At 45.4% G+C, this 24556-nt stretch overlaps 1 protein-coding gene across 3 annotated transcripts in view; it reads left to right on the forward strand.

Moving 5' to 3' along the window:
* Nucleotides 1–24556, forward strand: part of KNTC1 (kinetochore associated 1) — a 389498-nt gene that overhangs the window by 325835 nt on the left and 39107 nt on the right. For all 3 annotated transcript variants that reach the window (XM_077461857.1, XM_077461860.1, XM_077461858.1), the window contains exons 56-60: nucleotides 763–858; nucleotides 7231–7287; nucleotides 20913–20967; nucleotides 21050–21113; nucleotides 21261–21390. In XM_077461857.1, coding sequence (XP_077317983.1) covers nucleotides 763–858; nucleotides 7231–7287; nucleotides 20913–20967; nucleotides 21050–21113; nucleotides 21261–21390 — 402 coding nt within the window. The remainder of the gene's footprint in view (nucleotides 1–762; nucleotides 859–7230; nucleotides 7288–20912; nucleotides 20968–21049; nucleotides 21114–21260; nucleotides 21391–24556) is intronic.

Consider the following 24556-nt stretch of genomic DNA (forward strand, 5'->3'; position numbering starts at 1 on the left):
AGGATCCAGACAAAGTTACTTACCTTGTCCCCAGGAACCTGCGATGTCTCCCCGCTGTGTGTATGAGCTGTGTCTCCGCCAGATCTATCACAGTGCCGAGCTCCATTCCCCGCAAGTGGTGCGATGCACGTGGACTTAGCACGGCGCAAAATTCAAGTGAGAAACACACCATACATACAGTACACTGTAATCTTACAGATTACATTACTGTATCAAATTATTTCACATCCCCTTTGTCCCTAGTGGTTTGTTCAGTCCCCTGCGCGCAGTTTTATATTATAAATACAGTTCTTTCTGCCTGGAAACTGGAGATTGTCCATAGCAACCAAAAAGTGTCCCTTTACATCAAAAGTGGTTTTAGATCAGCTAGAAAACAGTGATGATAAGAATCACTCCCAGAATTGATCGATAGTGATTTGTGGGGAAATCCATCATCAAACACTGAAAGTAATGACAGCAACAATTCTGCAACTGAGCACATTTCAGTGTTTTTGATTAAATTATTGAATAATTGTATTATTATATTATTTGTTATATTTATAGTTATTTATTATAATTTATGATTTCGTGTTTCATCCTTTATCATACCAGGATGTCTACTAGACTCTTGTTTGGACAGATTTAAGTGTGTTATTCCTAAGAATTACAGGCCTACCATATAAAGCGCCAAATTTCCATGCAAAACATTGTACTGCTTTGAGCATCAAAAATCTGAAATGATCATACTGCCAGGGAGGCTAATATTTTCTCCTTATGATTCAGGCAGTGCGATTGGTGACAGAGCTCAGTTTGGAATATCAAGTTTATGATCCTCAGCTCTGGAGCGGACTATTACAAAAGTTACTTGGATTTAACATGGTAAGCAAAGCTTCTGAATGACAATAATATTGTTTTCTTGAAACCAAACTGTATTGGAAAGTCTTCTGAAGTGGGGTATACACTATAAGAAAATCGGGCGAATGTTCATTGTTTCACAGCAAGTCGAAACTGATGAATGAAAATTCTCGTACGACAAAGGCTTTTTTTTGGGTTGTTTATTGTTACTGATATTGCTCAGTCTTTCTTTTTTGATTTTTTTATTGTACGAAAATCTATACAAAAACGGTACACGTTAGATGAAAATCGTTCATTCTGTTCCCATCCAAGAAAACTTTTGGAGTTTGTCCCTTCGGGAATTTTCGGACAAAAAGTCAGAATCGGCTGTCGAAAGTTGTGTACACACTATGCAAAAATATGAAAATTCTTAGGACAAAAATGTTCGTCCGATTTTTCTTATTGTGTGTATGATCCCTAACTGTTCTTCAAATAGTATAGTGTGTAAAAAAAAAAAATGGGCAGTTATACATTTTACCTTCATCAGCTTCAGTTATGTCCAAAGTTGCCAACTAATTTGAGAAGCAGTAAGCGTTGTGGGGTTAACCTGCTAATTCTCAATGGGAAAAGAAACTTATAATGTCCATCAAGCCATTAAGATATTGTAGGAGAACCAAAGCTCCTGGCTTCTTGCTTCTGTTTTATACAGCTGGCTATTTCGCCTTGCGTAGAGCAAGCAGTCAGGTAAAACCTACTATAGTCCTCAGAGGAGGCGAATCCTTTTAGTGGACACTTTTCTGCCTTTCTCCAACCATCTAATTTGATAGGCAATTAATGCAAATTACACACTTCGGTCATGCTCCCCAGCACCTCAGCCACAGATCACCACTTTTTGTGAGACACTGCCAAACCTAAACTTTGTGGTGCCAGATGCTGTATACTGCTAGGCCCCTGGTGGATGGCTTTGTGGGCAGTTACAGAGGAGAACACAACTCCCCTGTACCTGCCCACAAACCCACCCCCCACTGGTCAGGTAGCTCAGAGCATTGGTCATTCATTACTCCTCCCTGCATCCTGTAATAAATTGAATTTTCTTTATCATACATCACAGGACACAGAGCCTCAGTGTTCACTGATGGGTTATATAGGCACCACTAAGTGATGGACACTGGCACACCCTAGACAGAAAGTTTAGCCCCCTATATAACCCCTCCCCTAACTGGGAGTACCTAAGTTTTTTCGCCAGTATCTTAGGTCTTGGTTACGCGTAAAGCTGTGCTGTGCTGGAATATCCTTCTGGGGCAAGCCGCGCAACCGGTTCCTTTCGCAGTGCTTTTATAGGCTGAATCAAATGGTACCTGGGCCTCGTGTCCAAAGAAACAAGGTTCTGCCTGTAATGGTTTTCTTTTTAGAAAACAGGACCCCGATATCCAGTATTTGTTTTTGTTTTTTCAGCCATATACTTTACAGGCCCAGAGCTAGGATCTGGGCCTGTAAAGTACCATAGGGCAGTCAGCAGTACCCGCACCGCCGCCATTACAGTGTTTTTTTTATCCACCTACCCTCCGTGCCCCAGCCTCCCTTCCATGGTGATTCGATCAGGATCAGAACCCTCGGCTCACGCGGGAAAGCAGGTCTTGTTTAAAGGAGGACAAGGGGAGGGAGCGGTACGGGTGCTTGGAAAAAGGGGCGGGAACCCTAGAGTGGCGCCTGGCGTGGGTTGACACCCACAACGAGGGCTAAACAAGTCTATAAGATGCACTCTTTTACAGGTGCACAGATCGGATGGGAGGGCATGAGTTGGGCTGATCCAGACATCCCCAGGCAGCATTTACTTATGCAACAGACTGAGCCTTTATAGCAGCGGTAGTTGCTGGACTATTTGCTCAGCAGTACGTGCATTTCTGGTTGTACCTTGGCATATGTGCTTGGCACTATGGGCAAAAGAGGTACAGGCACCCTGAGAAATTGGGTGTCAAAGCGATCTCCCTCAGGCTCTGAGAACCCCCCCCCCCTTGCAGCACCATCTTCCCCTGAAGTACCTAGGGAGGCTGGTCAGGATGAGCCACCCGGGGGCAGGGGCTACATCTGCTGCTGGCATTTCAGCCCCTGTATACATCACTCAGGAGGTTTTTTTCCCTCAACCATAAATGGATTAGAGGAAAGATTTGATGGCGGTGATTACATTTTCACTAAGGGGAAGGAAGCGCGTTGGATCCCCTTCTACCCGGGACCGAGGACAGAGGCACTCTAGGAAAGGGGAGATGATTCCCCCTCTGGAGATAGGGATGAGGATGACTCCTCTTCTGGGGAACCTAGTGGAGAAGGTCCCTCTTTGGCTTCACAGGTTGCGAAATTGCTGGTGCAATCTCTTACTGAAAGGGTCCACTCTACATTTAAGTTACCCGTATCTGAGCCCATTGAAAAACCCACATCTAGTTTGGGTTCACTTAAACCTCCTCAAGCTGCACATGCTCTTCCTGTTCATTTCCTGCTGGAAAAGCTTATTTATTCTGAGTGGGATCACCCAGATAAACATTTTTTCCCAGCTAAAAAGTTTTCAACTCTTTATCCTATGAAGCAAAAGTTCACAAAAATGTCAACTGACGCTGCTATCTCCTCTGTGAACAAAAATTTGACTTGTCCGGTTGACAACGCTCAAATGTTAAGGGATCCATCTGATAAAAACATGTAAATCCTGTTGAAAAATGTTTTTGCTTGGCGGGTTCAGTAGCTCAGCCTGCAGTGTCGGCAATTGGGGTATGCCAATCCTTAAGAGATCACTCAAACAGCAGGCCCAAGAGATCACTCAAACAGCAGGCCCAAGAATTGGCCGAGCTGCCAGCAGCCTTGTGTTTTACGGGTTGATGCAATCAGAGATTCTATCCTTCAGACCTCTTGTCTTTACGCTGGTACATATGCGTAGAGTCTTGTGGCTGAAAAACTGGTCAGCCGAAACTCCATGAAAAAAGCTCCTGGCAGGGTTCCCTTTTCGTGGCGAAAGGCTGTTTGGGGATGACTTGGACAAATATATACAAAAGATATCAAGTGGGAAAAGTACCCTTTTGCCAGTTAAGAAACAGAGTAAACGTCCTTCATTTAAAAGGACTCTTTCTTCAGTGCCTGGGGCATCAGCCTCCAGGCAGTCACGGCGGCCTCCACTGTCAGGCTCAGGAGGTAAAACTCGACATCAACCCCAAGGACAAAATAAATCATGGGGGGGGGAAATCTACAAGACAGAATGCTAAAGCCTCTTTATGAAGGGGTGCCCCTGCTCGTTCGAGTCGGGGGAAGACTGCTACAGTCCTCAGGGGTTTAGTAGGAGGATTTTCAGGACAGATGGGTGATCTTCACAATAACTCTAGCAATAACAATTACAAACTGGAATTCCGAGAATTCCCATCTCCTTGTTTCCTCAGATCAAATGTCCCCAAAGACCCAGAGAAAAGTCTTTCTTCCAAGCGTTGGATCGACTTCTGTTGCAAACAGTAATCATGGCAGTTCCAATGCAAGAGCAGGGGTTGGGCTTTTATTCAAACATTTTCACAGTGCCAAAGCCAAATGGAGATGTCGGACCCATCCTGGATCTGAAGGATCTAAATCGATTCCTAAAGATTCGATCTTTTCACATGGAATCAATCCGATCAGTAGTCTCCATCCTACAAAGAGGAGAACTTCTGACATCAATAGACATCAAAGATTCTTACCTGCATTACCTATTTTCCCCGCTCAAATATCTGCATTTCGAAGTGGAAAAGCATAATTTCCAGTTTGTAGATTGTTCACAAAGGTCTTGGCTCCTCCTCTAGCCAGATTAAGGGCCCACGGTATAACGGTTATAGTGTACCTAGACAACCTGCTCTCAATAGTCCGGGCGGTAGCCCGTTTAGACCAAGTGTTGGTCACCACGGTCAACTACCTAGAATACCTAGGTATGGTTCTCAACCTAGAGAAGTTCTTTAAAAACAGTAAGAAGACTAGAGTACTTGGGTCTAATCATAGATACAACCCAAAAAAGGATGTTTTTACCCCAGGCAAAAATCAGTGCAATAGAGGAGTTGGTTCAGCTAGTCAAGGCAAAGAAGAGTCCTTCTATTCGCCTTTTGTATGAGATTGTTGGGAAAGATGGTGGCTTCGTTCGAAGCGTTTCCCTATGCTCAGTTTCATTCAAGACTGTTGCAAAACAGTATCCTATCTGCCTGGAAGAAAAGGTCCAGGCGTTAGATTTTCCAATGTGCTTGTCTCCAATACTGCGCCGGAGTCTCATTTGTTGGTTGGTACCCGAGAATCTGCGAAAAGGGAAATCCTTTCTACCAGTCACCTGGAAGGTGGTAACAACAGATGCCAGCCTTTAGGGTTGGAGAGCCATTCTGGAAGAAGCGACTGTCCAAGGGAAATGGTCTCCGATCGAGAAGACCTTACCTATCAATATTCTGGAGATTCGTGCGGCGTACCTGGCCATAAAAACCTGGACATTCTGGTTGCAGGGTTGTCCTGTCAGGGTCCAATCCAACAATGCCACTGCAGTAGCTTATATCAATCACCAAGGGGGCACCAGGAGTCGTGCAGCCCAGAAAGAGGTAAACCAGCTCCTAATCTGGGCAGAAAAGCATGGGTCGTGCATATCGGCAATCTTCATTCCAGGGGTAGAGAACTGGCAGAGAATATGTCAAAGATGGGGGATCCCGGATTTAGATCTGTTTGCGTCCAGGTTCAACAACAAGATTGACAACTTTGTGTCAAGAACAAGAGATCCACTTGCATGCAGGACAGATGCGTTGGTGACTCCATGACATCAGTTTTCGCTGATTTATGCATTCCCTCCTATTTTGCTGCTACCATGAGTTCTTTGCAAGATAAAGCATGAAAAGAAGTCGGTGCTTTTAGTGGCCCAGAAGATCTTGGTATGCAGAAATAGTGAAGATGGCGGTAGGGTCTCCATGGACCCTACCACCACACGCAGACCTGCAATCGCAGGGACCAGTGTTCCATCCTATCTTACAAATGCTAAATTTAACGGTTTGGCTATTGAAACCCACATTCTGAAGAGTCGAGGGCTTTCAGGCCCAGTCATTTCTACCTTGATTAATGCAAGGAAGACAGCTTCCAGAGTCATTTATTATAGAATCTGAAAGGCATATGTCTCCTGGTGTGAATGCAGGGGTTGGCATCCCAGAAATTATGTCACAGTTAGAATCCTTTCTTTTCTGCAAATGGGGTTAGAGATGAACCTCGCCTTGAGTACTATCAAGAGCCAGGTCTCGGCCTTGTCGGTATTGTTTCAACATCCGCTTGCTTCACATTCTTTGGTCTGAAGCTTTATACAGGGGGTAACGCAGCTTAATCCACCAGTTAGAGCACCCCTGAACTCCTGTAACTTGAATTTAGTACTGTCGGCATTACAGAAACAGCCTTTTGTGCCAATATGACATATTCCTTTGGTCCTTTTGACAAGAAGGCTAATTTTTCTGGTAGCCATTTCTTCTGAAAGAAGGATATCAGAATTAGCGGCTCATTCTTGTAAAGAGCCATATTTAATTGTTCATAAGGATAGAGTAGTATTACGTCCTCATCCTAGTTTTCTTCCGAAAGTGGTTTCAAATTTTCACCTAAACCAGGATATTGTTCTGCCTTCATTCTTTCCAGATCCCTAAGGAAGGAAAATAACTACATTCTCTGCATGTAGTGAGAGCGGTCAAAGCCGGTTTGGAAGCGACCACTCAGGTTCGCAAAAGGGATGTTTTGTTCGTGTTGCCTGAAGGTTCTAAGATAGGACAGGCAGTGTCGAAATCCACCATTGCTAGATGGATTCGGCAGGTAATTTTTCAAGCCTATGGTTTAAAGGGGGAAGTTCCACCTTTTCAAATCAAAGCGCACTCCAGCAGGGCTGTTCGTGCTTTATGGGCAGTGCATCACCAGGCCTCCATGGCTCAGATCTATAAGGCCACAACTTGGTCTTCAGTCCATACATTCACCAGATTCTATAAGGTGGATGTGAAAAGGCATGAGGATATCGCCTTTGGACGCAGTGTGCTGCAGGCCGCAGTACATGGTCCTCAGGTCTGATTGCTCCCTACTTTTGTTTGTGTCCACTCCCTTCAGGTGGCATTGCTCTGGGACATCCCATCAGTGAATACTGAGGCTCTGTGTCCTGTGATGTACTCCAAGAAAAGGATTTTACAGGTAAGCTGTTATAAAAAATCCTATTTTTGAAGAGGCGGGGCATTCAACTATTGGTATAATTTCTAAACGTTTGTGTGGCAAACAGGCAAGGGATCTTTATATTGAAAATTTAGGTAATCCTGGAGTTTAGGTTTAACAAAGAAATTCTATATTTTACAGCTTTAAAATCTGTAAACATCTTTTGGACTGCTGTCACTTTTTATAATTTTGCCTTATTTGTTTGTTTATATTTAGATGACTTATCTGAGAAAGGTGTTAATAGCCATCACTTGTATTCACTGCCTCTGGGAGGTATGTATATGACTCATGAGTAATATGAAAACAAATTCTAGAATTATATATTTTTAGAACAACCTTGTAAAAGCAATACTGGGTATTTGGTTTTTTATTTAGTGGCTAAAAAAAGAGCAGCTACATTGTGTTGATTATGAAGGGGCTTGGCAGAACTGAGTAATGGGATTCTGCACAACTTAATGGGAACTAAAGCTAAAACTTTTTTTTTATAGTAAGGGTGGGTTATAACACCTGTCAGTTTTTTTGGTTGTTGTCGAAGTCCCATTGTGGAGATTTCCTTTCACTTTCTGCCCTGTAGCCAAAACAGGAGGTGACAGGAAATCCCTCCAAAATTAGGAAAATCCCTGATTGTCACAAAAACTAGTATCCCCGTTTGAAGATTTCCCCTTTATTCCTGTTCTGTGGACAACCCAGAATGGCAGATTTTTATTTACTTTCACTTCACTAAACAGCTCAAATATAGAGAGTGAATGTCTCGAACGGGGACACAGACCGCAATAAAAATCCGACACGTGTTCACTTTCCTCTTGAAACAAAAAAAAACGTATGTACAGTGACCAGGCTGGACAAGCGTAGTGGCCATACCAGTCCCAGTGAACCGAACACAGCGGTCATAGGTCATGCCACTGCTCACCCATGGGGGCATGCTTCTGGGAGGACATACGGGTACATCCTCCCAGAAGTGTGCCCCCAAGGGAGCAATTTGGAACAATCTTTGATCGCTGTGCCTCAGTTCATAGCAATCATAGTAGACACATGACACACATGAAGAAATTATTTCTTATACAGTGATCATCACTGTAATAAACAATCATAGTGTAGTATAAAAAAAATCATGTGTTTTGGGTGTAATTATAAATATGACTATGCTGTGTGTGAGAAATAACTTAACTTAAAATGACAACTTTGTGAAAAAAATAACTTTAACCACTTCCCACCCCTCCTATAGCAAAAATGGCGGCCGGGCGGGGGTTCAGTTATCCTGACTGGACGTCATATGACGTTCCAAAAAAAGGATCATTTGGGGGGTATTTGTATGGTCCTAGCATTTTAGCACCTCAATATTTGAAATAAGCAGTCATTACATCAGGACTAATCCATTTTCAAATATACATACATATATTAGGGCTGGGGGGGGAATCAAGTTGAGAGGTCAAATCGATTAAAATTTTCAGCAAATCAATATTTTTTGGATTTTTTTTTCCACCAGGACCAGCGTGGTCCTGAGGAGCTGCGGGTAGGAGTTTTTAGGTGAGGCCGTGGCTTCGGCCTAGTTCGCGAGGCCGGACCCACGGCTTCGACTAAAAACTCCTGCCCGCAGCTCCTCAGAACCGGCGTGGTTTCCATAAAAAAATATATATATATTTGAATAGTGAATGTTTGTTTTTTTTTTTGTTTTTTAGAAAATTGCCCAGCTCTAATATAAATATATTAGAGGTGCGCATCTTCACTGGCCTCACCTCACGATTTGATTACAATTATCATGTCAACGATTTGATTCGATGCATCCCGATTAATGCATGCGGTTTTCATAAAAAAAAAATGTCAAGCAGTCAGGAGAACTTAATTTTCTTATTTTATATGTTAAAAAAAAATAAGACCACACTCCCTGCATGCTGCAAAGTCTAAACACAGCAGACAACAGCTTAGAGGAGTTCCAGGCCCCCCCCCCCCCCCCCCCCCCAAAAAAAATACTAGAGGAGATGGTCAGAGACTGCAGACATAGTACAGGAGATGGTCAGAGACTGCAGACATTATACAGGAGATGGTCAGAGACTTCAGACATAGTACAGGAGATGGTCAGAGGCTGCAGACATGATGCGCCAAGTAGCCAGCATTGGTTTCTAATGCGCTGCTGCTGCCATGGGCACAGAGACCAGCGGTGCCAGGACAGCAACCCTGGTTGTTCGCCCACTGGTCCAATGTTGGAGGATTCCTCCATCCACCTGGAATGTGTAGATGGGGGAATTGGATACATTTTTTTGTTTTTCAGTGTATTGACTAAACAAAAACAAAAAATCAATATATGGGCTGCATAAGCGCCTTAGTGCTTACTGGATCTTGAAAGAACAGAGTGCACACCGCCCCCCCCCCCCCCCCCCCCCCCCTTCACAGCTGATAGCTCGGGATAGGAGAGTGGATGGCTGGGCAGACACGGGGGAGAGAGGAGGAGGAGGGGCAGCTGTAATCAATGCATGGTTCATCTCCCATACGTTGCTGGGAGGGGGGAGTGAACTTCTCTGGGCTGTGCGTGAGACGGGTGTCAGAGACACTCCACTCAGCTGCACTCACCGGCCCCTAAATGTACAGACTGATTCTCCTGTCCTACAGATGGGAGAAATCAGTCTGTTTTCTCAAACTGTCACTGTATGCTCTCCCCCCACAGTGCAGCATCTCCAGGGCTGAGTCTCAAGTTCGACTTCGGCAAACCCTGATTGTTCCGCCACTGCTATCCCATGGATGTGATGACAGCCTGTGATCTGTCTCACAGCTCCATGCGGCTCTGCACCCAACCCATCAGGGAGATGAGAGGGGTGTCCTGTGTCCACAGCTACAAATCCTGAGGAGGGGGAGAGCCTGGGAAGGGGTGCACCAAACAAAGCGTTCCTCGTCGTTACCTAGACCACCATAATAAGGACCCGACTGGTACTCAGTTCCAGGTCATAGATAAATTTGTACCGCATTGGTGTGGAGACTCTTGCTTACGTGGAATCTCAAGACTTGAAACGTATTGGATATATGAATTGAAGTGCTACTCGCCCCACAGGTATGAATGTTGAGTGGGACATCAACGGTTTCATTAACCGGGCGTGAGTGGCATCTTCTCTCCTTCTCTTTTTTTCTTTTTGTCAGATTTGGAGTTATTGAACTGTATTTTGCATATTTAGTTAATGTTCATATGTACTATTTTTATTGATTTATTTGTATCGTTTATATCTTGCCACGTGTCCCCATTTCATGCCTGGTTTTTCAATTGCGCCATGGGGCCACCTGGTTGGATTTAGTACTCCACATGGCTTTTCAGCTTTGAATGTCTGTCTCAGCTTGAGTTAGACATACCTTGCTGACACCCCTTTCTCACAGCCTTCTTTCCCTTTGTGTGATTGGTTCCCGGAGGTCATTTGCTTTATGACTCCACGATACTGGTGCACTATGGCCGGCATACTGTGTTTTATGATGCCGGGATACTGTTGCAACATGGCCGGGATGATTGACTCCGGGAGGCCGTCTCGTCACTGGCATGTTTACATAATGATGCTATGAAACGGACGCTGCCACCGGAAGTGATGCGGGGCTCGTCTTGCGTCCTCTATTGGTGGAACGCATACACGCACAGTGGGGCTGTCCAGTAAGGTTTAGGTGCTGCCTCTCTCCCTGGCAGTGGAGAGTGGATATGCACCATAGGCTTGTGATTTGCCCTTTTGAGCGTCGGCTTCTCCCAGTGGCCATCTTGGTCAAGTTTGTCGGCACACCCACGTGGCTCACACATTCCGACCGCCATTTTGAGTGTGTTTCTCTGGCCGCCAGTTTGAGTTTTTGTTGATTTCATTAACTTTAATTTGGTGGGCGTTTTAGCGATTTTGCACATGTATACCTCCATTGTTGTTTGCCCTCGATTGAATGGTTGACATCTGCCTTCGGGAATTTTATTATGATTAACAGCGGGTATTTATATGTATGAATTTATGAACATATTTATTGATGTGTTTATTTTTGTACAATTATTGTTGAATATATTGAGAATTATATTTATTATCCCACTATCCCAGGGATTTAAACAATGATGCTGGTTCCACCTTAGGTCACGCCCTAGTAGGTGTGGTCGCCAAGGGGTTTTATGATTTTGTCTATATATATATTCTAGCAATGTGGGGGGGTCTGAGGTATGCCCCAGTCGATGACCTATTGTGTTGAAAAGCGTTGGGCTACGCTTATCTTACTCTTCACACATTTTATGTCACATCTGTTTTAATTTAAGATGTGAATAAAGTTTTAGATAATTTTTAACCTGCGCTATTGGCGTTCTTTGCCTTTTTGTTTTCTCTTATTCACCAACCGACACAGCTCCTCTCCGAAACTAAATGGGTTTGTTAGCCTGCCATTAGGAGAACTAGGCAAAAATTGTAACACAATACACAGAACTTTAGTCCCGCCCCGGGGGCGGGCCCTGTGTTAACAACCCTCCCTGCTTCCAGGCAGAATTCGGTTGCATAGTGAAGGAGAATGACTTAGGAATGCTGCGGGCCCTTTGGTCCATTTTTTTGATGCAGGTTTGATGTTTTTTGTGCAAGATGAAAGATCCTGGGATCTTCTATCAACTGCCGGCTGGGTGACAGGCTGGTTAAGTTATCCTTGTAGTCTCCCCAGTCCGGCCATCGAGCGTGTGCAGGCCGCAGCTAAGGCTCGGCAGGCCACGACATACCTCAGCTCCAGAGGTGGTCGGTGAGCTTCATATGACCGGGCTACTGATGTCTGGATCACAGTTTTCCCGGGCCAACAGCTACCCTGTAACTGTGCATGAGTAGGTCTGTGATGGAATGTCTCCCAGCTCTTCAGGACTGGTAAGTACGGCTCTCCCTGCTTCGGTGAGGTGAGCAGCTGGGCATTCCCTGGGAGGTTGATTCTGGGGCCACTTCACCTCATCTTCTCTCCCACGTCCCTATCTCCCCTCCTTCCCCCCCTCCGGAGGGGTGGCTGCATGTGCTGCGGGCGGTGTGTGTGGGGTTTGCTGGGTTTCTCACCTGTAGCCTGCGGCTAGCGTTGGTCCTGGTCCCGGTCTGCGGGGTCCCAAAAGGTGTCTGTGGAGGTGTTCTTGCTGAATGCAGGCAGCACTGTTCTGTAATTTTTCCTGTCACCTCATAGAGCTGTCCAGCGGCCATTTTGACTGTGGGCAAAGCAGGTTCCCCTTGTGAGCCTCAGCAGCCATTTTCTATAGGATTTTCCTATTAGTTGCATTGGCGGGCATTTTTTTTGAAGCCCGTGCGCTCTTTTCTCTTATGACAGCTTTACATGTGCTCTCACATGCTGTTTCCTGTGTCCACTGTGTATACAAGATGCTGGATGGCTCTTCCCTGAACGCTGGTGCAAGCTCTGCAGATCGTTTCACCGCTATTCTATACAGCTACTGCCGACGCGGTTTCTTCACTCTGCAACTGGGTAACCTCCTAGGGGCTACAGGCACGGGTAGTGACATTCATAGAATGCCCCAGGGTGGTGAGTCTCTCGCTAGTTAGCCCCCCCCCACGCGGCGGCAGCAGAAGGGCGGGACCTTCACTGTCCTAAGTCTCCTTGCAGGTGGCATACAGGGTAGGGTCAGCATGGCTTCAGAAACTGGTGTTTCTTCCCCCGAAATCCAGGCTATTGCAACCGGGTCACCTGCGGATAGCACTGGCCCATGGGCACCATGACGGCGGTCCTTAACTCTTTTGTTGCTAAAATAGAGGCAGTGCATGGAAGTTAAGGTGCGCGTAAAAGGCCCCTACCCCCGTCCTCTGGGGAGAGCTCTGATGTAGACTCGGGCCCTGCTGCGGCTGGTGACCCCTGCTCTGACCTATCAGACGAGGCTGACCAGGACCATTCGGACAGTGAGGATGATTCCCAGTCCGGGCCCGACAAAACGCTTGTTGGAGCACTTATCACAGCTGTGCGTGATACCCTGAAGATGCAGGAGCCAACGGATCCCTCTGCTGATGTATCAGTCTCTTTTGGGTCCTACAAGCCAGCACGTTCACCTAAGGTGTTCCCGTATCTGACTTATTTTGACAAGTTCATTTACAAGGAATGAGGTCGCCCGCAACGGACCTTATGGTTCCCCAAATACATGGCGGTTCATTACCCTTTTGAGGAGAGCCTTCTCAAAAAATGGTCGGCTCCTCCGGTCGTGGACCCCCCAGTATCCAGGTTAAATAAAGTAACCACGATCCCGGTAGAGGGGACTCCTGCATTCAAGGATCCCACGGACAGGAAGGCCGAGGCAGTGGCTCGTTCCTTGTTTACGGTTGTGGGGTCAGCCGTGCAACCAGTACTGGCATCCGCACTGGTGTCAGACACTGAGTGGGCAAAACGTTTTCACCGCGAATTGGGAGAGCAAAAACGCCTCCCCTGTCTGCGTGGAACTAGCAGACCAACTAGTGCAAGGCCTTAAGTACGTTTGTGACGTGGTCCTGGATACTCTCCCTCTGTTATCCAGGGCTTCAGTGTCATCTGTGGTGCTGAGGCGCCTGATTTGTCTTAAATGCTGGTCTGCTGACCAGGCATCCAAGAAAGCCCTGACAGATCTTCCCTTGGCGATCGGCTCTTTGGAACTTCGTTGGATGACATTATTAAAAATGCCACGGGTGGTAAGCGTACACTACGCCCACAGGCCAGGAAGGCTAAGGAGCCACGCTGCAGACAAGGGCCCTCTTTTTCCGCTCACAGGCGGCTTTTGCGTCCGCCCGGTGCTTCGACAAAATGTTCCCAGCCTGACAGGATGTCCACAGAAGGTCAAAAGCGTCCCTTGAACCGCAAGCCTGCAAACAAAAGTGCTACTGCATGAAGGTTTGCCCCCACCCACGTATAGGGTGGGGGGTCGCCTTCGGGAGTTTGCAGCCCGGTGGACCTCCCAGTTATCCGACCAATGGGTCTGTGACCTGATTTCCACAGGCTACAAGATAGTTTCTCTCTTGGCCGCCAAACAGATTCTTCCCCTCCAGCATACCCGGTTCGCCGGGAGGCCCTGCTAGGGGCAGTAAGGGACTTGCTGAATCGGGGGGTGATTATACCAGTTCCGGAATCGGAATGCTTCCAGGGGTTCTACTCAAATCTGTTTGTGGTTCCCAAGATGGAAGGGGTATGTCCAATCTTGGACTTAAAAGCCCTCAATCACTTTGTAAAAGTGCAGAGGTTCAGAATGGAATCAGTTTGCTCAGTAGTCACTGCACTCCATCAAGGGGACTCCCTGGACATCCAGGATGCATACCTGCACATACCCATATGCCTTCGGCATCAAAAATGTCTGCGTTTGGCAGAAGCCCTTCCCTTTGGCCTGGCATCAGCAACACGAGTCTTTACCAAAGTACTGGCTCCAGTATTGGTGTTGCTGTGACAGCGCGGGATCGCGATTGTGGGTTACCTAGACAATCTCCTCCTGAGAGCATCTTCCGCCTCAGAATTAGAGGAGGATGTGGCGATCACCATGCAGACTCTGCGAGAATTTGGGTGGCTGTTGAACCGAAAGACTAGAAGTGTACTCCCTATATAACCCCTCCCGTTAATGGCATCACCTCCGTTTTTTTGCCAGTGTCTAAGGTGTTGGTCTCGAGTAAAGGTGTGCTGTGCTGAGCTCCACTGGAAGAAATCCTTGCTGGGGCTAGCCATGCTGACCGTATCCATTCAGCGTGTCCTTTAATGGGCCTAAGGAATGGTACCCAGGCCTCGTGTTCGTGTTCAAAGAAACAAGAAACAAACAAACACTTGCAAATGCTTCTCTCTTTAGAGAGCTGGACCTTGGGATCCAGTACTTTTTGGTAGTAAGACCATAAACGTTTTTACTGGAAGGCTGCTGTTGCATTGCAGTTGATTGTGGGCAGCCTCAAGGTTCCCCTGTCCCTGAAGGTTTCAGAGCCCATCGTGAAGGGTGAAGATTGGGTTTATCTCAGATATCCCTGCGGCCGGGAAGGTAAGTGGAGATTTCTAAGACATATCTTTAGATTTTCTTATGAATTTCTCCTTTTGAGTTTATAAAGCATTCTTTGTAAAAAAAAAAAAAACATGCGGCCGCTCAACGGTGGTTTTTACAACCCCCGCCGCCATGTCAGCGGTTTACTGGGCACCTGAAGTCCACAGCTCATGCGGTTTGGTGACACAGGCATTTCCCTTTGACACATTATTACTTTACCAGGCTAGGTATTAATAGCAGCTTAAAGCGCTGGACTATAACCTAGTAGTGTACATTCTTTTTGGTAATGCCTCTGCTTTTGTGCTTTAGGCTATGAGTGGAAGAGGGACCAGGAACTCTTCTAAGGGTTCTAAAGGGTCAGTGGTTTGAGCACAAGGGGAGACTGTTGTTGCAGCTGCACTGGACACTTCAGTCCCTATATATATCACACAGGAGGGTTTTCTCTTCTACCATTTCTAATTTGGAAAAGAAGATTGATGCTGTGATCACTCTCCATAGTGGGTCTAAACGTAGCAGATCCCCATCTAGTGCTCAGGACCCTCTTATTGAGGGGCAGGGGATCAGGAAGATCTTCCAAGAGATTTGGAAGATACTAATATATCCTCTTCTGAGGATCCTAATATAGAGGGAGTAGCATAACAAGACAGGTTGCTTGTACACTCTCTCACTAAATTGGTTTGTTCAACTTTTTTGCTGCCTGCAGCGCAGGCTCTTGATGAACCCACCCCAAAAAATCCTCCACACTTTATCCTATGGAGGAGGATTTCTATAAGAAATGGGGGGTTCCAGCAATTGATGCTGCAATCCCCTCGGTGAACAAGAGTCTCACATGTCCGATGGATAATGCGCTAATGTTAAAGGATCCAACAGATATAAAGTTGAGACTTCTTTGTAAAAGCAATATGTCTTGAGCAAGTTCAGTAGAGCAGTCGGTTCTTGTGGCAATTGGTGTATCTCAGTCCATTAAGAAACAGTTTGTGGAGATTCACCGTTTCACCGTAGATGCTATGAAAGATTCTATCATTCAAGCCTCATGGCTTATGCTAGGACCGTGTAAAAAAACTCCTGGCCAGTTTCCCCTTTCATGGTGAACGGCTATTTGGGCACAGTCTGGATAAATACATCCAAAGGATCTCTAATAGGAAAAGCTCTCTTTTACCAGTAAAGAAGAAGTTTAAACATTTCTCCTTTAAGCGTGCTTGCTCACCTGGGCCAGGGGCATTAGCCTCTAGGCAATCTCGATGGCCTCCTCCGGTTTAAGGAGACCCCAAGGGCAGCACCAGGGTCAAAAGAGGTCTTGGGGCAGAAAGCCCACAAAGCAGAATACTAAAGCCTCTTTATGAAGGGGCGCCCCCGGAACAATGTCAAGACAGATGGGTTGCTTCCTCTGTTTCTCTAGGTTACAAACTAGTTTCCGACTCCTCATTTTCTAAGATCAAATGTTCCCAGGGTTCCAGAGAAGTCTCTCTTTCTAGCTCTGGGTCATCTCTTATCCCACCTGGTGATATGAGAGGGTTCCCTTAGAGGGATAGGGCACAGATTTTTATTCAAACCTTTTCACGGTTCCAAAAACAAACGTAGAGGTAAGACCCATTCTAAATCTCAAAGATCTGAATTGGCACTTAAATATCCGGTCCTTTCGCATGGAATCAATCCGATCGGTTGTTTCCTTCCTGCAAGGAGGGGATTTTTTGGCATCAATCGATATCAAGGATGCATATCTCCAAGTGCCAATATTTCTCGCTCACCAGAAGTTTCTATGCTTCGAGATAGAAAATCATAATTTTCAGTTTGTGGCCCTGTTATTCGGTCTAGCCACAGCACCGCGGGTGTTCTCAAAAATTCTGGCACCTCCTTTAGAAAGATTAAGGGCTCAGGGCATAACTGTCCTAACCTATATAGACAATCTACTTTTAATAGATCATTCAGTCTCTGGTCTAAACCAAAGTCTAGTCACAGCTGTAAACTACCTGGAATCTCTGGGTTGGATACTCTAGAAACCTAGAAAAATCCTCCTTAAAACCATCAAGGACATTACAGTACTTGGGGCTGGTCATAGATACCGTACAGAAGAAGGTATTCTTACCCCAGACAAGAATCAGTTCCATTATAGGACTAATTCAACTTGTCAAAACAAAGAAAAATCTTCCCATTTGGCTGTGCATGAGATTGTTAGGGAAAATGGTGGTCAAGGCAGTCCCTTACGTGCAGTTTCACTCAAGACTGCTACAAAACACCATCCTGTCAGTCTGGAACAAGAAGGTTCAGGCTTTGGATTTTCCAATACGCTTATCCCCCAACGTACGTCAGAGCCTATATTGGTGGTTGATTTCCAGCAACTTCCAAAAAGGGAAATCCTTTCTGCCAGTATCCTGGTAGGTGGTGAAAATGGATACCAGCCTTTTAGGCTGGGGATCAGTCCTGGAAGAAGATTCTGTCCAGGGGAGAGATGGTCCAGGTCAGAAAGGACCTTGCCCAGCAACATTCTAGAGATTCGGGCAGTGCGTCTGGCCCTAGAGTCCTGGACGCTAAGGCTATGGGATTGTCCTGTCAGGATTCAATCCGACAATGCCACGGCTGTGGCTTACATCAATCACCAGGGGGGCACGAGAAGTCATGCAGCCCAAAAAGAGGTGAATCATGGTCTATCTTGGGCAGAAAACAACATTCCTTGCCTATTGGCGACTTTCATTCCAGGAATAGAAAATTGGCAGGCAGACTACTTGAGTCGCCAACAGTTCTTTCCGGGGGGAATGGTCTCTTCACCCCGACATTTTCCTAGCAATATGTCAGAGATGGAGTATTCCGCACGTGGATCTGTTCGCGTCCAGATTCAACAACAAGGTCAACAACTTTGTGCCAAGAATGAGGGATCCGCTAGCATGCAGAACAGACACATTAGTCTTGCCATGGGATCAGTTTTCACTGATCTATGTGTTTCCTCCAGTTCTGCTACTTCCGCGCCTTCTCCGCAGGAACCGAAAGGTGGCGATTCTGGTGGCCCAGAAGATCTTGGTTTGCCGAGATCATAAAGATGGCGATCCCTTGGACTCTGCCATTGTGGCCACACCTTCTCGCACAAGGTCCAGTATTCCATCCTACCTTAAGGACGCTAAATTTAACGGTTTGGCTATTGAAACCCACATTTTAAAGCACCGTGGCTTATCTACCTCAGTAGCATCTACTTTGGTTAATGCCAGGAACCTGGCTTCCAGAATCATTTACAATAGAGTCTGGAAGGCATATGTTTCTTGGTGTGGATCCAGGGGTTGGCACCCCAGGAAGTATGTCATAGGTAGGATCCTTGATTTCCTGCAAATGGGATTAGAAATGAAGCTATCTTTGAGTACTATCAAGGGCTAGATCTTGGCCTTGTCACTATTTTTTCAACGACCTCTTGCTTCTCACTCTCCGGTGCGTAGTTTTATTCAAGGGGTAACACGGATTAATCCCTCAATCAAGGCACCTCTAAATCCTTGGGATTTAAATTTTGGTCCTGTCAGCTTTACGGGAAATTCCCTTGGTTCTTTTGACAAGAAAAATAGTCTTTTTGAATGCCATTTCTTCTGCTAGAAGAGAATCGGAATGAGCTGCTCTGTCTTGTAAAGAGGCATATTTGAGCATGCATAAGAATAAGGTGGTTTTGCGTCCTCATCCTGAATTCCTACCAAAAGTGATGACAGGTTTTCATTTAAACCAGGATATTATTCTTCCTTCTTTCTTCCCAGAGCCTCAATCTAGGGAAGAGAAGGCACCACATTCCCTTGATGTAGGAAGAGCGATCAGAGTCTATTTAAAGGCGACCGCTCAGTTTCGCAAAACTGATGTTTTGTTTGTACTGGCAGAAGGTCCAAAAAGGGGACAGGCATCATCAAAATCTACTATTTCCAAATGGATTCGACAAGTGATTGTTCAAGATTGTAAAATTCCTCCTTTTCATGTTAAAGCACACTCAACCAGGGCGATCAGTGCATCATCAGGCCTCTATTGCTCAGATCTGTAAGGCCGTAATTTGGTCTTCAGTTCATACATTTACCAGATTTTATCAAATCGATGTTAAAGGTCCTGAGGATATTGCCTTTGGGCGCAGTGTACTGCAGGCTGCAGTATGAGTCCTCTAGCCTCTTTTTTGCCCTACTTTTTTGTTGTGTCTTCCTCCCTTCAGTTGCCATTGCTATGGGACATCCCACATAGTAACTACTATGGCTCTGTGTCCCCTGATGTAAGAAAAGAAAACAGGATTTTTAAAATCCTTTTTGATGTACATCAGGGGACACAGAGGTCCCTCCCTTCTTGATATACACTGGTATTGCTTGGCTACAAAACTGAGGTGCTCACGGTAATGGGAGGGGTTATATAGGGAGTGCTATATAGACTTCTAGTCTTAGGGCATGCCAGTATCCATCACCTATTGGTGGCCTATTAACCCATATGGTAACTACTATGGCTCTGTGTCCCCTGATGTGCATCAAAGAAAAAGATTTTACAGGTAAGCTCTTTTAAAAATCCTGTTTTGTTTTTACTTTTTTGCTTTAATACATATCCAAAAAAAATAAAAAAAGTATTCTTAAGTTTAGGCCAATATAGATGCTACATATTTTTGGTTAAAAAAAAAAATCACAATAGGCATTTATTGTTTGGTTTACGCAAAAGTTATTGCGTCTACAAACTAAAGTTCCATCTTTGCCAAAAGATAGATTTAGGAACTTTTATTTTTTTATTGTTTCTACTGGTTATGGTGGCGATCTGCATTTTCAGCATGATTGCAGCTGACAAATCTGTCCCCAAATGACACTTTTTGGAGACCAATGATGGGCTGCCTGGGACATGACAGATCACTGTTCCTGATCACTGGGATCACATGTCTCCTGTCAGAATGGGGATCCACCTTGTTTACAAAGGCAGATCCTCATTCTGCCTCTGTACTAGGTGATTGTGAGTCCCCGGCAGACATCTAGCCTGCCCGACCCACGGGCATGCTCCCTCAGCTTGCAGCAGGCATGAGAGCGTGGCACGCAACCGCCCGTAACTGCGCCTGTGTGAGCTGACATACAATGGCGGCGATTCACGCAGGAGAGCCAACCTGCTGCACTACAATTGCAGTGGGCGGTCGTTAACTGGTTATACACACTCTTTGCTGCTGGGAGTATATGTACATTTGTTAAGCCAACTGTTGGCTTTCAGGTGAAAGTGATACGGGCAGCTGTGAAACGGCTAAATTACTTCAACAACCACTGCAAAACTTCACTTGTGGGTCCCTAAATGGAAGAAACTTGTTTCATTGGAGGAAAGGTGAGGCATTTAAAGAGAACCTGTTATCCATAAAACATCACAGGGACCTTAGGATTTTTGCCCTCTATGTGATGAAACAAAAAGTTTTTAGTAAAAAAGAAAATGTGTAAGAAATCAACTTACACAAGGCACTTAAAAATATAGGGTAATGAAATGATATATTGTTTGGGGGTTTTAACTAATGTTCAAGCCTAAAATTACTTTTTAAACATAAGCAAAAAATAAAGTGGCTCTGAGACTGAAGTGGTTAAAAAAGAAAGGAAATACATCTATAAAACCCTACAGTCAACATCCTGTCAGTAAAATCCAGTTGGACAGGATCATGAGTGATGCTGACTCCAAGCAACTATATACACTGACATGCACAGATTGCATAGCAACAGTTTATAACATTATCTGGCACAGTTCTGCTGAAAATCGAAAATCACCCATATACATAAGGCTTCAGCTTAAAATATAATTCTATAGTTGGAATATTTTATATTCTATAACTTGTTTTAATCTGAGGATTTGTTATGTTGTGGAGAGTTTATTCTGTTTGCACTGATCAGTTTTCAGTATTCCTAAAAGTACATATCCCCTGGGTTCTTGATCATTGGCATATTGGTGGGTGCATATAATAGGTGGTTCTAGTAAAATGTTTTTTGTTTTTTTTGTTTTTCTTTTACAGGTACCAAACTTCAGTAGAGCATGGCGGAGTGTTATTCTGGCACCATTTGCTTGTGGTTTGTAAATCAAATAATATTTTGATTCTCAATTTGTTTTATGTTTTGCTAGTACAGGATTGATATATTTTTTCTTTTTTAGCCTCTTGCCCGCCAAGCCCTTCACAGCTTGCTGAGTGCTACCAGTCTTTCCTAGTGCTCTTAAAGTGAGTTTAAAGATCCATATATAGAGAATATTCTTTGTACATATATAGCTGCAGATTATTACTTCTATACAAAGAAGAAATCCAAATTCAGCACAGATTTGTTTTATACATTTTTTTTTTTTTAATCCTTTCTTTTTGTTTGTTAAGGTGCCCTGTACTAGCTGATCTGGACCTTTTAGGAATTGCTAGGCAATATGCACAAATTGATTTACCAGCATTTACCTTAGGATGTCTCTTGTTAATTCCACATGCTGAAAAAAGAGAGCAACAGATTCAGGTAAGAATACATTTAATGCGAATCTTAAAGTGGAACTTTAGTCAGAAAATAAAAGCAGTTATAAACCGGCAAACTTTTTTTTTTTTTTTTTTTACCTGCAAGGTAATGTCATAATGTGCTAGTATGCACCGCATACTAGCACATTGTTTTCTTTTGGTGGTATTTCTTTTCTTACATCAGGGGACACAGAGCCATAGTAATAACTATATGGGTTATATCGGACCATCAGGTGCTGGACACTGGCACGCCCCTTAAGGCGTGTACTTCCCCCATATAACCCCTCCCATTGCTGGGAGTCCTCCTTTTTTTCGCCAGTGTCTAAGGTGTTGGGCACGAGTAAGGATGTGCTGTGCTGAGCTCCACAGGCAGTAATCCTTCATGAGAGCCAGCCATCCTGACTGGATCCTTTCTGATGTCTTGTAATGGGTTAAATGAATTGTACCCGGGCCTCGTAATTTGAAGAAACAAGGTTTTGCTTGTAAATGCTTCTCTTTGAGAGCTGGGCCCTGGAATCCAGTACTTTTTGGTAGTGAGGCCAATAAAAATTTACTGGCAAGGTCCTGTCGCAGGTCCAGGATTGTGGATTAACCTGAGTGTTCCCTGGTTCCTGAAGTTTTCCTTTAAGGTCTCAGAGCCTAGCATGTAGGGCGAAGATTGTTTTTCTTTTATCTCTGATAAAACCCTGCTGCGAGGATAAGGTAGGGGTGATTTTCTCAGGAACTTCTCCTTATATGTATTGTATTGTGTTGTCATGTCTGTGTCACCACTGGGGGCTGTATTGAGCATTCACCATCCTGACACTGGAAACAGCAGAAGCTTTCACTCTCCTCTCCTTCAGCTGGCTCAGACCTTCTGGTAAGAAAAACGGGGGTCTGATCTCTTCCTGGGCCCCCAGATTGGCGTTGTTTCTTATTTGTATGCCAGACCAGCTGCCTTGTTCTTTTATAAAAAATAAAATATATATTTTTTTTTTAATTTATTTTTTTTGAGCAGATCGCGGCTGCTCGGAATAGCGGAGGATTTACCCCAACCCCCAATGCTGCAGGGCGCTTGCGTGGGAAAATTAGCTCCTTTTTGAAAAAGGAGGGGGTCGTATTCCACACGGGGGAGTAGCTAACGGCGTCAGATGCCAGCCACACGTGCAGGAAGTTTCAAGCACTGTGAGAGAAGCTGCTGCCTGGCAGTGGAGGGACAGAGCAGAGAGGATGGCTGGTCAGGTTTGGGAAACAGGCATTTCCCTTTTAACAACAATGTACTGTATTAGCTAGGATTAATAGCGGTTATTGTACTGTACTATAGCCTAGCAAATTTTACGTTCTTTTGCTGGTAGTGCCTCTGCTTTGTGCTGAAAGCTATGAGTGGCAAAGGGACCATGAACTCCTCTAAGGGTTCTAAGGGGTTAATGTTATAGAACAAGCTAAAAACCCTTTCAAAAGAATGTCATCCTCCCCTAAGAGGTATACGGCTAGTCAGATGAGCCGTCAAGGGTAGAACACTTCTGTCCCTGTGTATTTCATACAAACTGTTTTTTTCTTCTACCATTTAAAAGATTATTGCTATGATGTCTCTCCATAGTAGGACTAAACATAGCAGATTCCCATCTAGTCCTCAGGGCCCTTTTGTTGAGGTGCAGGAGGCTGGGAATCAAGTAGATCTTCCCAAATATTGGAAGATACTTATTTTTCCTCTTCGGAGGATCCTAACAGGGAGGGAGTAGCCTCACATGTCAGGTGTTTGTCTACTCCCTTACTTAACCCTTTTGTTGCCTGCAGCACAGGCTTTTGAGGGATCTACCTCTAATAAGGTTCATTTGAACCTCCCCGACCTAGGGATGTTTTTTCTCTTATATTCACAGACCGACACAGCTCCTCTCTGTAACTAAATGGGTTGTATAGCCTGCCATCAGGAGAAACTAGGCAAAATTGTTACACAATACACAGAACTTTAATCCCGCCCCTGGAGGGCGGACCCTGTGCTATCAACCCTTCCCACTGCTCCCAGCAGCTTCAGTTTTTATTTTGCCTAGCAAGGAGAATGACCTAGGAAACCCTGCGGGCCTCTCGGTCCGTGTTTTTGCTGCAGGTTTGCTGCTTTTTTGCGCAAGATGAAAGATCTTCTATCTGAGATCTTCTATCAACTGCCGGCTGGGTGACAGGCTGGTTATTGATATCCTTGTAGTCTCCCCAGTCTGGCCATCGAGCGTGAGCAGGCCGAAGCTAAGGCTCGGCAGGCCCGACATGCCTCAGCTCCAGAGGTGGTCGATGAGCTTCAATGCTCCGGAGTATACATATAGCCGGGCTACTGCTGTCTGGATCACAGTATACCGGGCCAACAGCTACCCTGTAACTGCGCAGGAGTAGGTCTGTGATGGAAAGTCTCCCAGCTCTTCAGGACTGGTAAGTACAGCTCTCCCAGCCTCGTGTGGTGAGCAGCTGGGCATTCCCTGGGGGGTCGATTCGGGGGCCACCTCACCTCCCTATCTTCTCTCCCAAGTACCTACCACCCCCCCTTCCCCCCTTTGAAGGGGGGTGCTGCGGGCGGTGTGTGTGTGAGTTCGCGGTTTTCTCACCTGTGGGGGCTCTATGCGGCTAGCGTTGGTCCTAGTCCAGGTCTAGGGGGTTCCAAAAGGTGTTTATGGAGGTTGTTCTGGCTGTTAGCAGGCAGCACGTTTTCATTTTTTGTTCCGTCAATGCATGGCGCCGTCCGGCGGCCATCTTGGATAAGGGAAAGCTGATATTCCCCTGATGAGCTTCAGCAGCCATTTTCTTTAGGATTTCCTATTACTTGCATTGGCGGCCATTTTCTTGGAGCCTGGGCGCTGTTTTTACTCCTGGCCTCTTGTGGCAGCATTACATGTGCTCTCACTTCCTGTGTCCACTGTGTCAGGATGCTGGATGGCTCTTTGCTGAATGCTGAAGCTAGCTCTGCAGATCATTGCACCGCTGTTTGTTGATGCTGACACAGTTTTCTCCTCTATGCAACTGGGAACCTCCTAGGGACTACAAGCACTGCTGTGGCTTTCACAGAACGCCCCAGGGTGGTGAGTCTAGTGTTAAGTACCCCCCCCCCCCCCCCCACGCGGCAGCAGGAGGATGGGACCTTCACTGTCCTAAGAAGTCCCCTCGCAGGTGGCAGACAGGATAGGGTCAGCATGGCTTCAGAAACT

The sequence above is a fragment of the Lithobates pipiens genome, unplaced genomic scaffold (genome assembly GCF_037356315.1).
Source record: "Lithobates pipiens isolate NorthernLeopardFrog02 unplaced genomic scaffold, aLitPip1_a1.2 Scaffold_3, whole genome shotgun sequence".
NCBI classification, from domain to species: Eukaryota; Metazoa; Chordata; class Amphibia; order Anura; family Ranidae; genus Lithobates; species Lithobates pipiens.